The sequence below is a fragment of the Epinephelus moara genome, chromosome 24 (assembly GCF_006386435.1).
Source record: "Epinephelus moara isolate mb chromosome 24, YSFRI_EMoa_1.0, whole genome shotgun sequence".
Lineage (NCBI taxonomy): Eukaryota > Metazoa > Chordata > Actinopteri > Perciformes > Serranidae > Epinephelus > Epinephelus moara.
The window spans coordinates 18,689,020-18,704,603 of record NC_065529.1 but is presented as its reverse complement, the minus strand read 5'-3'; the positions used below and the strand labels follow the sequence as shown (position 1 = coordinate 18,704,603).

At 41.6% G+C, this 15,584-nt stretch overlaps 2 protein-coding genes across 3 annotated transcripts in view; one reads left to right on the top strand and one right to left on the bottom strand.

Moving 5' to 3' along the window:
* The window catches only part of rhobtb3 (Rho related BTB domain containing 3), a 33,011-nt gene extending 26,373 nt beyond the window's left edge, over positions 1-6,638 (top strand). Inside the window, exons 11-13 of one of the 2 annotated variants that reach the window (XM_050038466.1) lie at positions 3,691-3,857; positions 4,130-4,226; positions 6,520-6,638. In XM_050038466.1, coding sequence (XP_049894423.1) covers positions 3,691-3,857; positions 4,130-4,226; positions 6,520-6,638 — 383 coding nt within the window. Of the gene's footprint in view, positions 1-3,690; positions 3,858-4,129; positions 4,312-6,519 lie in introns of those variants that run through there. The other variant, XM_050038465.1, reaches the window with a different exon arrangement.
* Positions 6,195-15,339, bottom strand: glrx (glutaredoxin (thioltransferase)). The gene is made up of 3 exons (XM_050038467.1): positions 15,033-15,339; positions 12,103-12,234; positions 6,195-6,660 (listed from the first exon to the last, which is right to left on the bottom strand). Exons 1-2 carry the CDS (start codon positions 15,237-15,239, stop codon positions 12,121-12,123), a joined length of 321 nt encoding a protein of 106 aa, XP_049894424.1. The 5' UTR covers positions 15,240-15,339; the 3' UTR covers positions 6,195-6,660; positions 12,103-12,120.
* Positions 15,340-15,584: the final 245 nt, after the last annotated feature.

The window sequence follows — 15,584 nt, the reverse complement described above, 5'->3', positions numbered from 1 at the left end:
TATTAGGTTTAGGGGGCAAACACTTTTTCACACAGGGCCATGTAGCTTTGGATTTTTTTCTTCCTCATTAATAAAACCCTTCATTTAAAAACTGCATTTTGTGTTTACTTGTGTTATCTTTGACTAATGTTTAAATTTGTTTGATGATCTGAAACATTTAAGTGTGGAAAACATGCAAAAAAGTAAGAAATCAGGAAGGGGGCAAACACTTTTTCACACCACTGTACATCATGGAAATGCAGCATCTGTGTTGTGGTGGGTGCTGACATGTTGGTGTTGACGTTACAAACTCCTATTCTAAGCGAACGTTAGCAACTTTTGCACACTGTTAGTACTGTAGCAGAGCTGTTGGGAGATGCAAGGTCCTCGGGAGTGTGCATAATGTCACATCCTTCCATTTTCCTGGAAAATTAATTCTGAGTACATTACACAGGCTGTTCGAGGCAACCGAGAAAGTCGTGAAAGGTCCCAATTTGTTCCGATCTGTTCACCCGTTGGCAATAAAAAGTGATTAATACGTACAGAAATTACAAGACCTTCAACTTACATGAATCAGTTATATTTATTCTAAATCTAAGTGACTCCCTGTAATGTGAAAGCTCAGCTGATACTGCTGATCCCACTGAAAATACAGCAGTTGTGAGCCTCTTTTAGCTCGTTGTTTTGGTTTGCAGTCAGACAAACCAAATAGTGCCACTTCACTCAAAACCGTCTGCCGTTCTCAGTCCACAGGCTTACACACACTGATTGTGTGCTACCTTTTCAAGCGACAAATGAGCTTGAGTCAAGGTAAAGAGACCCATTTAGAAAGAGACCCAGGTACTTTTTTCAGATGTACAGTGAGTGAACCAAACACTACCTGAAATGCTAGTGGATGTTGTCCCCCCAGTGAAATGTTTATGTCGCTCTGTGTCTGCTAACTATTTGCTAACAGGTTAGCCAAAACTACTGCCATGACGGCGTCTTGCTGTGATTATGTTTGAGTTTTTCTGCCCCCTAGTGCTGAGAGATTACTTAATACAGCTTTGAATGATGGGCTTTAGCAATCATAATGGAGCTTGTCAGTTGTGTGTGTGTGTGTATGTGTGTGTAAGTGTTTTCATGACATCCATGGTGACATGGCAAGTCACAAACAATATGTACGATCCCTTAATTAATAGATAATGGCATTTAACAGTAACTTACAGCTGCGGAATAACAGAGTTAATTACAACACTGGCTGTCATCTTCCCTTCTAGTATTGTTATATAACAAAGCTGCTGAATAGACAATATAAAGGCTCAGAATAATCCGTCCTGAATATCCAGCTACTGAGAGCTGACAATCCCCTTATTTTGTGGCATGAGATGTTTTGATGAAAAAATCATGAAAAACCTCAACAAGCAACACTTAAGATACAGCTTAGGTACGAGGGGGGCTGTCTCCAGAGATACAGCTTCAGGTTGAGTCATGGGAACAGGAAATTAAAGCCACGGAACGGCTCCAGAGGCTGCAGCCGCTGCACTGTTATATAAGAGCTCAGCACTCAAGGTCAAAACAAGGTAACTCCACCAGAAGCGACAAAAAACTAAGGGTGTGAAATCAAAGGAGGAGTGCAATCAGAGTGGTTCACGCAGATAAATATTGTATGCTGTACGTACTGTATGATGGTGAAATACATTTTCACAGGCTCATCTCTGTGTTTAGATGATTGTGCGGCTGAACAGAACAAACCCTGTGTGCGGCTCCTGCTCAGCTCACAGGGCATCAGCCTGTCAGAGACGCATGCACAGAATCAGTGTTTATAGGAGGGAATGAAGGACGGTGAGGGTGGTGTTTGACTGAATCAAGTTACATCAGGAGTCATTTGATTTGACATTTTGACATTACATAATAGGATCGACATTAGTTGAACTGTAAGACGTCACTTGACAGCTTGGGAAGAGCACTGGGAAATTATTATTTGTTGTATCCAGTGTGATTTTTAAACCCAAAAAGAATCAGCAGATTTCCTTGCTTTTTTTTTTTGGGTCGGGTGCAGAATCCGTGTGAGCCTTGTGATTTGACTACTGGGCCCAAGTCAGTATTATGGTTTAGGGCTTGGCGAGAACAGATATGAGTCTGATTCATCTTGTTTCTTTAAAGGTCCTTATAAACACTGAAGAAAAGTTCTATTAGAAAATGATTATTCTGGCATGTGTGAACATCAAGCACACATGGAACAATATCGGGAGCTGTCTTTCTGGCCAACTGACATATATAAATTTAATATTTACTCTCGTTTTAGCTCCGTTTTGATCTCCACCTTCTCTTCAGATGAATATCAGGCTCTTTAGACAACTGCCTGCTCTGCAAAAATAATTGGAGGCCAGCATTACTGTCTTAAAGTGTCTGTGCCACACATATTTTTTTTGGCTAGTGCAAAGGTCTTTTGTGTGTCATCTTGTGAAACTAGGCAACCTATTCCATTGGTACCAACCATGTCAGCACAGCTTTTGGGGGAAAGAGACTTATCAACACTCCAGAGTTTTGGCAACGGAGCAACTGGCATGGCGATTTTTTAAAGAGGTCCCTTGAACTCTCACTTTTTTTCTTTCGTGGGTACCAACAAGTCTCCCCTGAACTTTAGTAAATGTTTTGCTCTTTACAATCAACGTACTCCTTCAAATTAAAACAGTGTATTTGTCTTTTTAAAGGAAGGGACAACCAGCCTATTTGAAGAACAATAAATCAGCTTACATATGTATACACAGATTCATAACACATTGAACAGGGTTGTTGAGTAACTCAAAATGTTAAGTGCAACAGTATTAGTCTATCCACAGATAATTACCAACATTAAATATAGAATAAGAAACCAAAGTGTATCAGTATGCAATTCGCTAACTCTTATATTGACATGGTTATCAACTAGACTTTAACCTATACTTCAACAGCATTTTCAAATCCCTTAAATGCAGTTAAGGCTTTTGGTTTTGATGTGCCATCCTTAGATGTTCAGTGGCCCCATCTGTCCACCCCTGTGAAACATTTGGAGGCACCACTGTCTTTAGGTGTGAAATGTTGACCAGCTAATCTCTAACTGTGTCTAACTGCTGTTTGGGGTTAGGAATGTTGTGTACGGTGGGTTTTTGGAGCTTTTTGCTAAACAGCTGTCTGCAGGTGCTGGAAACACAGTCGATGAGAGCGATGAGAGTAAATCAAAACTGTAAAGTTGTGGGCCGTAAAACAAAAACATTGATATTATGTTTCACACTGAGAGGGCCAAGCAGTCAGCTACATCACTGTACTTGTTACCCTGTTCCTCTACCCTGTGTGCTGTGCAAATAACCCAGCCTGAAGTTTACTGTCAAATAACGTTAAGCTTAATATTCTGCTGGATGTGGCTCTGACTGACTTCTTATTTTGTGTGAAATAGACACACACAGTCCTTTTGTTATTATGTGGTTGTGTAAAGCTTCCTGGGGCAATCCTGGTGTGGCTGTGTTCCAATTTCATTTTTGGACCGGTAATCATAGAAACACTTTCTTTACTTCAGGGAGCGTTTTTAAGCCTTTGATTTCCTCTGGAGGCGTACACGTTTAACAATGTGTCCAGCTCGTGTTGAAATCTGGAATAAAATGTAACCTACATGATGTTATAACAATGCATATGTAATACTTTGTGCATATACAGTGTATGAGACGGCGCTGTGTGTGTTTGTGTGTCCAGCCAGTGTGCTGCAGGCCATGGCCGTGCTGGTCTGCGCTGAGATGTACCAGGTGAAACGTCTGCAGCATCTCTGCGAAGTGTGCGTGTGCGCTTACCTTCAGAGCATGCCCAGTAGAGAGCTGTCGTCAACAGGTATCAGCGTGATCCGACTACTCCGCCGAGCAAAGGTCAGTGCAACTTTCAGTGTGTAAGAGAGATGGATTGTGGCTAGTGTGTGTAAACGGATTACTGCTTCATTATGATGTGACATTTCTTTGAGCCACCAAAATGCAAATGCTGTCTAGCTGTTTGTCAATTGCAATGTTTTTTTCTGGGGCAAGCTCAATCTTTTAACTCGCGAGGGCTCCGTCTGCAACAGATGTTCATGGTTATCTGTCTAAAAGCATGAATCCTCAAGAAAATCATTGTTATTTGACATAATGTCTGTGTCTGAACTCAGTGCCACAATGCAGAGCAGCTGTATGTCTGGCTCCTCCACTTTATCGCCAACAACTACCTGATCTTCAGTCACAAACCTGACTTCCTGGAGCTCTCAGGTCAGTGTGTGCTTTATTTTAAACGTGTAGCAAACGTCAGACAAACTCAAATAGGCCTTTTCAGAGCTGCGCAGTGATAGGAAAATCAAACTGCTGATTTCAACTGTTTACAGGGCTTCAGACATGGTTTTAAAAATAATTAGTGCCTCCAGGCTTTTGAGGATCTGTTGTTTTCCACACAGTTTATCTGGGTTAGGCTTCCTGTGTCTCAGATGATTGCTGTGAATAGAAGGCTGGTTCTCATTTTTTTGTCAAATAGCCCTCCGGTTTGTAAAATACATGAGGTGTAACCATGGTGTCCAGCAATCAGTTGTGAATTAAAGGTCCAGTGTGTAGAATTTAGGAGGATATATTGGCAGAAATGGAATATTATATGTTTTCTTTAGTGTATAATCATCTGAAAATAAGAATCGTGTTTTCGTAACCTTAGAATGAGATGTTTATATCTACAGAGGGAGCGGGTCCCTGTACTCGCCATGTTGCACTGCCATGTTTCTACAGACAAACCAAACACTGGCTCTAGACAGGGCCATTCACATTTTCATATTGGCCACTGTAGTGAGCAGCCCCTCTGTCACAAGCTGGACAGTGTTGGCAAAAACTGCTTTAATCAATGTTTTTCGCCGTTAAAATCTCGGGGTCCGTTTGCTTTGGAGAGGAAGGTGACCTCTGCAGATAATTCAGCTCCTAGTAAAAATCTCTTGAACGTTTGTATCTTAAGTTAGCAGAGAGAAAAAAGACACATTAGGGTATTAGAGAAAAAGGTAAACACACATTAGCAGGCGCTGGGCTAGCAGCCAAACAGCGTCAGAGAAACAGATTTGTAAAGTGAAACTACTTTATTCCAGTTTAAATGACCTGGTGTGTTTGTTTTGGAGAGGAGGAGGCCTCTGTACATACTTTGGCTCCCTGTAAAAACCTGCAGGAATTCTGAGAGAAATTATATTTGGTTCCAATCTGCAATACTCTACTGCTATATGCCACTAAATCCCCCTAAATCAGAGGTGGGCAACCTGCGGCTCTGGAGCCATATGCTATGCGGCTCTTCAGTCCCCCTCCAGTGCTTCTCTGTGGCTTTGACAAAAAAAATACTTATTATTCATCATTGTTATAGGCCTAAAGAAATTCTGACAATCTCCAATTGTAAAAATGTGCAGCCAGTGCACTGAATTTAAAAAAGTTTTAACATTTCGTCAACTAAAATGTGCGTCATATGTCTATGGCTTGGCACCATTTCCTCTAAATTTTGCCAAACCTCAACAGCGCTGGGGAGTCTTGAGCCTCCCTAGCTAGGCTCGCAATGGATTCCAAATCCATAAAAGTAAAAATCTCAGAGGAAAATACAGAATTTAAAAGTGGGCGGACAGCTTCATTTGCTTTCACTGCCAACACTGCAAAAGTAATGTGCCAAATAATCATAAAAAGCCCACTGCAGAGGAGCCATCTTGTGGTAAAACATATTTTTGAACCTATTTTTAACATTGATAGGCTAATTTAGACTTAATTTGCAGTGTTACCATAAGGCTCAAATAAGTTTTACAGCTCCAGGCAGATTTTTAGAATAATATTTGGTCAAAAATGTCTCTTTTGATAGTGAATGTTGCTGACCCCTGCCCTAAATCTTACACACTACTCCTTTAAAATAAAATATTAGTAACCATTTTGTCACTTTAGGAGTTTGGAGACTATAAAGTGAGTTTATCACTTTATAATTTTGAGTTTTGAGAATCCAACATGGTCTTAGACACCTGTGAAAGCCTCTGTATATTATGCTTTACCGCCATAGAGCACATCTAGCAGTATCTATATATTAGACTGTGGGCCCCTGAGAATAATGCATCCTTATAGTATGCTTGATACTATAAGTTTATGTGAGCTATATATCACACGCTTGATTGCTTCTCAGTTATTATATGCATTTAATAGGCAGATAAATGCAGTTAAATATTAACAGCAACACTGCGCAGGTTAGTAGCAATAGCACATTTTATTGTCATCATTAGTCACACACACAAGAATCATTTAAGGTCATTGGACGGGAACTTAAGGGCACAAGCAGAGTCAAAGGCCAGGATAAGGAGACAGCACATGATGGATCACCGTTGGTCTTCTGGTGCTTGTTGGTGTAAACAAAACGGTATCAGATATTTCAGCCTTGTTGGCCGTGTTCATGGCAACGATCCAAGGAGTTATTACTGTGTGTGTGTTTGTGTGTGCCAAGTACAGTAAATCTCGCTATAGTGGTTCAGTTGTGTTTGCAGCAGATTACAGTATATATGTTTTTATGTTCCAGAGGAGGAGCGTGAGCAGGTGGAGAGGCTACGCTGGCCATCCAGAGGCTACCTGCAGGAGCTCAGCGAGTACCAGCAGCGGCGACGCAAGCTACGCAAGTCCCGCTGCATAGTCATGTGACCCCCACCTGGATGCCTAAAGCCTGTGGGAAACAGGGGAGGGAGCAGAGGAGGGAGGAAATAAGGACAAAGAGTGAGACTAGTCATCAACACGTGGAGAAAAACAAGCTGAAGAAATAGTTTGTTCTGTTGGATGATGGGCTGAATCTGAGGGACACTGCTGCAGAAATCTCAAGACTCCTTAACCAATGGGACAGCGTCTCTAGCAGTGACATACACCGCGGTGACGCGCCTCTCTACCCCTGGAGGAATGACTGTGCACCCTTTGCGTAATGACTACTCCATCATGGGCAATACAAAATGACTTGAATGAATTTAAAATGACCATCTGGCCACTGACCAGGAGCTCTGTGAAAGATTATATTTATATTGGCCGACGCAAAATGGTGGATTTTGACGATGAACAGTGACACAAAATGGCTCCATTACGAGTGCATATATATCAAATGATCACACATCTGTTGGAAAACAGGCCGGGATCATGTGCAGACTGTTTCAAGCTGCAGTAATGTGACTTCAGTTTGAATAAACAGGAAGGAAACTGTGCTGAAGTGTTTTCTTCTGTAATCGACACCTGAGGATGTCTGAGTATATTCTGGATACAGGACCGCTCCATCTTAAATTAAACCTTGGCCACTGATGCATCTGTCTTGTTGGATCTAAAAACTGTGAGCGTGTGCTCATGCAGCATTGCCTCAGCTGAAATAACTCTCGAGCCTCTAACTTCTTTGCGGCTCGATCAGTATTTCAGCCGAGTGGTGACCTACATTATCACCGTGTGGTAATGCTGCTGGTAGCACAGTCATGCTCGTTTTCATCTGTAGTCTGTCATAAACCCGGTTTAACACACGAGCAGAGCCAATTTAATTCCACTTCTCTCATTAGATTCTTTCAGATCTATGATGCAACGTGAGCGTGTGTCTCACTGTCAGACTGATTTTATTAACGCGTGATATGGAATACATTTTGGTCGTTGTCTGTGTCAAAAGAGGCCGCCTCACTTTCATTCAGAAATGGCTCGAAATTAAATCGTCAAATTAAACTACACATTACCTGTATCAAAAATCCAGTGCTCTGTGCACCAAATCCAGAATAATAACCAATGTGTTTTTTAAAAAAATCATTTAAAGCCTGTGAGCTGGACTTTTACATCATTTCCTTTGCAGGTTAATATGAAACAGTGTTGAAACTATTCCTTATCTATTTGCAATAACAAATATTACTGGTCTGTCTCTGTCCGTCACATGAAAGGCAGAAGCCTTTTGTAGCATTTACATGTACAGACGTGATATACAGAGTTAGGAACAACAACCATATCATGAACATGAGTTGGTACACTAAACACTGCAATGCAATGCCTCTGGGTGGATACACGGTATTTATTTGATCCTATTTTTTTAATTTGGAGAGGGTGTTTTTAATCATAATAAGATTATGATTTATTGGTGCTGCAATTATTTTTGTAAACTGTACTGTAAGTGGACATGATTATGACATTTTTCTTTTTATTTTTTTTTTTACATTCGAAGTCAAGACAACTGGGTCACACTATTTTACAGTCTGCTGTTTCACTGGTATTTACTTAAAAGGTGATGTACGAAAAACAAACAAGGCAGACAGAGCGACTTATGCTGTCAGATAAACAGTCAACAATATGAAAGCGAAAAAGATCAATGGTGACATATTGCAGCTATTTTTTATTCAGTGTGACAGCGTCAGTCAAACAGTCAACACACAGTATGTAACTGTACTGGTATCCAGCTCTTGCAGTACTTCAGCAGCAGGTTGTGTGTATAGTACAAGAAAGCTACCGCTGTGAGACTGTGACAGTGATCAGGTGATTATCAGCTGGTACCTTTAACCACTGTGGTGTATATTTAACCTGCTGCTGCACCACATCAGTCAAAGTGTGTGTCTATGGGAACCCTTCTCATAAATCCTGATCTGCTCTTTAAAAGAAAATGAGTAAATAGCAGTTGAAAACCTAGACTGTAAAACAAAGTGTACTCCAGCGCTGCATCCACACCCAGTGTGTGTGTGGAGACACACATGTGGCTCCACTGGGCCGGTGTTGTACAGACTGTAGATAACATGACGTCTGACTTTAAATAAAGACATGTTTTAGACTGAACACACCACAGACTGGATGAGTGTCTGCCCTCTGCTCTGTTTGTACATCACTGCACAGCGTTCATTTATGGGGAGACACTACATGTGAAAGGACTAACAGATATCACCATTAAACTTCCTCAGCTGATTAATTAAATTTTGCACTACAAGTTTTCTAAAATTGCACATTAATAATGTAAATGATGAATTATTTAATCAAATCTGCACTAATTTGCATACATTTCCAGAGCAGAAATCTGACCATTGGATAAAGTCAGGTTCAAAATTCTTGTTTAACTTTGTTGAAATATTAGTCAAAGTTTTTTAGGGAGGGAATTACTCCATACATCAGAGATTGCTGTCAACAGCCATAAAAAAAAATCCATTTTTGCCATATATTTTTGGGAATAAAATGTCAGATAAATCAGGCTATGAATGATATATGAACAAATCCCTCGGTAAAAACCTTCAGAATATAAACAGAAATAAATGTGGAAAATTTGATGTATGTAAGTGACACTGAAGAGGAGATTTCTTATGCCTAGTATGAAAAAAGAATAATTTTAAAGGAAATGGCCTTTAAAGATATGTACTGTCAAATTCCATACATTTTCAGACCAAAAATAAGACACTACAGGCAAATAGGGTAAAAACATTAATCGATATCACCATGAAACTTCCCCAGTTCATTACATACATAAAGACAATTATTTTTATAATATAAGTTTTTTGAAATTGTATGTTTAAATATGCAAGTGATGCATTATCTAAATAAACATTCAGTTTTTGCATACATTTCAACAACAGAAATTTTACCTAAAAAAAAACAACAACACCTAAGTGTGGATTTTGGATGTTTTCTTTCCACTAGTCTGAAAGAAGACATGTTATGAAAGTGATACAGCCCAAAACTATATTTTCACCTGTAGTGTCTCCCCTTGTGTTCCCAAAAGTTGCTTCTCCCTCCTCTTCCCTCTGGAAAATTGTCCTGTTTTATAGTTTGATGGGTAACAAAAACCAACACAGAGTGTCAATGCAGTCCTCCACAACAGCTTCAATGCTCCATGGCATGGATTCTCCTCTGAAACTCTACTGGAGAGATGAACTTGATTCTTCTGAAACACATTCCCTGTTGGTTTGATGATGTCGATGGAGAATGCTGTTCCAGGATCAGACTACACAATTATATTGGTCTTCCACACTGTGTTAAATTAGGCGATCAGAGTCATTCACTCTAGCCGTGACTTGGCTAAAAGACACAACAGACTACAAGTTGGAACGTCTAATTATAGCTTTGTTGGCTTCTGCCTTTGAGTCTGGCCAGTATCAGTATCAAAGTTGTGGATGGTACCAATGGAACCATTCTGTACCCTCCCCATTTTTGGTCCCCCCTCTGTTGGGGTACCTAGCACACAGATCTGGTACTAAAAGGTGGAGCTGTGAACACTGCAGTATGTTGATTGGTCAGTAGAGGACGGTCACTCTGCTCAGGGCTGAGCTGTGGCTGGTTTTGAGTCTCATGTAACCACTGTTCATATCATGGAGAGTTTTATTAGTAGACTGTAACTATAAAATGAAAGGATGTTTTGGTGCCTGCAGCATAAGTCAAGCAGCTGGAGTCCGAGTAAAAAAGTAACTTAATTCACTGGGCAGACTGCTGGCGACTTTTAAGGTGGAACGTTTACTTGTAATGTCACTGTCAAGCGTTTATATATATATATATTAATTTCGCATCGTGGAGTGAAATCCCTGTGGGCTCCGGCAACACTAAACCCCTGAGCTTGCCTGAGAAGGTCTAAATGCACAAACCTGCTATTTTTGAATATCCCATCAAGAGACTCTCACTGCAGCCTGGTTTATTTTGTTCTGTAAATGTCTGTGTGCAGTCTCCTTCTGTGGACGATAAACGAGGTGCAGACTTCCATCTGTCACTGGTAATAAGGAAATACAGTGAGTGCTGGATGGAGCAGTGAGTGACGACAACCCCGCCCACATTTAAGGGTACTGTTCGCTAGGGTCTAGGTACCATGTCTGAAGGGTTACTTTTGGTTGCAAAGGTACCACACTGAAAGTGTTTGGTGGAAACGGGGCTTATATGCCCTCCTAGAGCTGGGTCTGGGTTTTGCCGCTCCACTCCAGTGTACAAGTTTAAACTGGTTTGATCTATTGCACACCAGCTGAACCAGAATTTGTCATTATGACACGTTCTGGCAAATTAAAAAGCTCCCTACATCAGCAAGCTGTACTGACAGCGTCACGGCACTAAATCCAACTTGTAATGCATTAGTAATAAGCAACACCACAAGGTGATTAACATAATATTATGTTTACAAACTGACTAACAGAGCCACCAGTGCCTGACTGACTGTGCACTATTAATTGTCGAGCTGAGGTCGGCACCGTGAAGGCAATCACATTTCAGTGGAGCTGGACAGGGGGAAGATACACATGGTTCACATTGTGTTTGTTTACTAGGAAGATTAAGAGTTTCTATGGGTGATGAAACAAGAGAGCTCTGTCAAGCCCTTTTTATAGAGCCTGTACAAGGCGGGAATGTTGGGTCATTATTCCGCCTCGCCATTTTGTATGAAACATGATCACATAATGGAGGGGCATTGTTGTTCCACCATTAAGACAGCAGCAAATAAGTCACAGAGCAGAGTCTCAACTGGGCCTCATTCACCAATACATGCAAAACAAACTCTCAGATTCCTGACACTTCATGGCACCAGGGACTGGTGGGAGTAGACGATAATTATAGGTCAATAAAAACAATGAAAACCAAAACTGCTAGATTTCAATATGGACATTCTCATACACTCCGATGCAGGCTCGGGCTGGGACACTTTTATAGTCAAATACTTTAATTATGACAATAATCAATGAGAACGAGAGGACTCAAGTGCAAGATCCAGCAGTAAAATCCTGTATACGGGTCCAGTCTGGTGTTTGGCTTCATGCCGAACCGATCTGAATGATTTTCCATCAGCCTAACTCGAGGTGTTTCCTTCAATTTGTCACCCATCTGTACATTTCCATCAGGATGTGATGCAGTGTGAGCCCAGAGCAGGTTTTACTCCCGTCTTTACCACCGTGCAATTACTTGTTATCTCTCTGAGCACCACCTCGGGCATCTTATTTCCTTTAATTTATTTATTCCTACACTAATGAGAGCTTACTGTTACTAATTTATGCACTTAATGACTTGCTCTGGGTCTTCTTGGGGGCAACACCCTCCTCCTTTTCTTGCCTGCTATTACAAAGGCTTCCCCTTTTTCACTCTTTTTTTTCCCCCGCAGTCAGACACTCGGTCTGTCACTTTAAATAAGTGTGTGAGTTTGTGCAGTGTCCTGTACCTGGAGGTGTGGAGCAGGTCATTGCAGGGCTCCAACTGACTCCAGGATGCCCTCCAGTTTACCACTCTCATCCAGGTCCATCACGTCGGTGCCGCCTCCAACACACTTCCCACCAATGAACACCCGTGGGACCTACATATAAATCAATGCGAAAGAAGAGAAAGAAGAGAAACAGGGGTTGCAGCTAGTGAATACGCAGTCAACTGTTTTCAGTGTTGTGCACAGAGTGGGACGATATGACGACATATAGCGAAGATAATTCCCATCTGTCTACCATCAGAGATTCTGCCATACTTTTGATACCATGGTAACCATACCTTTAACATCTCTGGGTGTAAAATGATGCGTTCAAATGGGGTCTTGTTCACCGCATTCACAGGAAGAACCATATGATTGCCTTCCTCTCTGTATACCAATTCCCATGTCATAAACACGAGCTCAAGGGTTACATTTGAAGGCAGCATAACACCATCACAGGTAATGACAGGAAATTAATTGCCAACTGTTCTGAAAATTGTGCAAGTCATTTTTCATGCAAAAATTCCAAACATTTTCCTTGCTCCAGCTTCTCAAATGTGAAGATTCACTGATTTTCCTTCAAATTATTTATATTTGTTTTTTTTAATAATTTTAACACAACAAGCACTGAGACTTAGGGCTGGGCAATATATTGACATTAAAGCGATACCATGATATGGATGGTAAATGGACCTGCATTTGTATAGCTCCTTTCTAGTCATCCGACCACTCAAAGCGCTTTTCACACTACGAGTCACATTCACCCATTCACACACACATTCATACACTGGTGGCCGAGGCTACCATACTGTACAAGGTGCCACCTGCTACTCAGTTTTAACACACTCAAACAGCCATCGGGAGCCATCGGGCCAGCGTCCAGCGGCAGCCATCGGGATTCGGGGGTTCAGTATCTTGCTCAAGGATACTTCAACATGCAGACTGGATGAGCTGGGGATGGAACCGCTGATCTTTCGATTGGTGGATGACCCGCTCTACCTCTGAGCCACAGACGCCCATATGAGACAATATGAGACTAGCAATCTTAGATTTTGAATATCATAACATGGTGTTGTCTTTTCCTGGTTTTAAAGGCTGCATTACAGTAAACTGGCGTCATTCTCTGAACTTATCAGACTGTTCTAACTGTTTTATTATTTGCCTTTAACCACTTAGTCATTTTATCCACATTACTGATGATTATTTATCAAAAATCTCATCATGTAAAGATTTTGTAAAAGCGACAATCCTACAATATCACTGCAACATCAATATCGAGGTATTGGTCAAACATATTGTGATATTTGGTTTTATCCATATCACACAGCCCTAATGTTGAGTTATTACGTTGAGCTCTAGGTGATTGTAAGGGGCAGTTGTCACTATTTTCTGAATCTCTGCGGTCAACTGATTGATGAAGAAAATAATTAGCAGATCAAATAAGATGCTACTTTTACATTAATTGAGGGTGAGGGTAGAATGGAGCATGAGATGGATCGGCGGTTTAGTGCGGCTTCTTCAGTGGGGACCGTCGAGGTGAAGAGGAGGCTAAGCCAGAAGTCGATGCTTTCGATATGCTTATCCATTTACGTCCCAACCCTCACCTATGGTCATGAGCTCTGGGTAGTGACTGAAAGAATGATACAAGTGGCCGAAATGAGTTTCCTTCGTGGGGTGGCTGGGCTCAGCCTTAGAGATAGGGTGAGGAGCTCAGACATTCGGAGGGAGCTCGGAGTAGAGCCGCTGCTCCTTTGCGTCGAAAGGGGTCAGTTTAGGTGGTTCGGGCATCTGATCAGGGTGCTTCCTGACAGAGGTGTTTCCAGCAAATCCCACTGGTAGGAGGCCCTGGGGCAGACCCAGAACATGCTGGAGGGACTACTTATCTCATCTGGCCTGGGAACACCTTAGGGTCTCTCAGGATGAGCTGGAAAGTGTTGCTAAGGAGAGGGATGGTGCTTTGCTTGGCCTGTTGCCCCCGCGACCCAGCATGGACATTAATTCATGAGTATTAATGTTAATGTTAATAATAATAATCTAATAATATTAAAAAAAGCAAATGGTTACTGGGGCCATTTTTTCTTCATTGAGTTATTTTACTTTACTTTTACCTATAATGGAATATTTTTACAGTGTACTTAAATGGTCTGAATACTTCATCCACCACTACATTTCGAATAGACACCCCAAGTCATTAACACACACACACACACACACACACACACACACACACACACACACACACACACACGAGGTAATTGAGACAAGTGGCAGCTCTTCCTGGAAACTCCCTTATTTACTACTGAAAACTGATTTCATGGGTATGAATGAATGAATGAATGAATGAATAACAACCAGCATATCAGTCTGACATGTTTACATCTGAGTATTTATCCTAACTGGTTTTAGCTAACAGTGCTACAGCTTCTTGTAGGTTTACATAAACCTTACATCCTGTCTGGAATGATGTCAGTTCATTAAAAAAGTGATCAGACCCATTTATCAGTTTGTTTTCACCATCAGTCACACAACATGTTTTCTGTTCACAGAATAAACCTTCAAATTAGACAAATACAATCTTAATCTCTAAAATACAACAAAAATGAGTAGTTTATCTAAAACGTCATCTTGTTGAGTCGACATCTGAACTAATCAGCTGTTAGATCAGGTGAGAGCCAGGCGGTGCAGTCGGTGGAGAGCAACTGCAGCGCCTGGCTCTAAAAACTGCGGCCGCCTCGCTCTTTGCGGCTTTATCGCCGTCCACTTTTGTAATACGTCAGAGCAAGTCGGGATGAAGTCAGACACAAAACTAACCGGCATGCATTGTGCGCCGATTGCCTGTGATCGAATCTGCGCAGGCCTGGCTCATCTCCAACGAACCTAACGTTGTTTATACTGTGACAAAGCATCTTTACCGTGCGGGCTCCCGTCAGCTCCAGGAAGTACTCCTGCATGCTGTCCATGTCGCTGCGGCCGCTTATATCAACACACTCCAGATGTCCCGGCTTCAGCTTGTATTTGGACAAAACGTCTTGGGCCATTTTGCAGTACGGGCACGTGGACTTAACGAACAGCACCACTTTGTCTCCCTGAATTTTAGACTGTACAAACTGCTGCGCCATTTTAAGCCGTTAAGTGAAGCAGGTACTCTGAGGATGAAAGGCAGGGAGGAGGACAAAGATAATGGTCCGTCTGCTCTTTGACAATTATGTTAATGAGGATGACGTAAAAATCAGGGCACCCCGACTTCTTAAAGAGATAGTACACACTCTTGCATGTGCACGTGAGCGCGTGCACAAACTAAGGCATTTCAGAGGGAGTTTGCGCTGGTTATGGGGTCCAGTTAAACAGGGTTTATACTTGTGCGGTAGACCCTACACCATAGCGTACACCGCATTGTGAGCATATATACTTGTGTCGTGGTGTGTCTGTGTCACTCTGCAGTAACACCTCCAAAACACTAGTTG

Excerpts from the sequence above, each read along its gene's own strand:
- glrx (XM_050038467.1), bottom strand. The coding sequence starts at position 15,239 with ATGGCGCAGCAGTTTGTACAGTCTAAAATTCAGGGAGACAAAGTGGTG. Across the intron at positions 12,235-15,032 it reads AGCTGACGGGAGCCCGCACG|GTCCCACGGGTGTTCATTGG; the intron begins GTAAAGATGCTT and ends ATTTATATGTAG.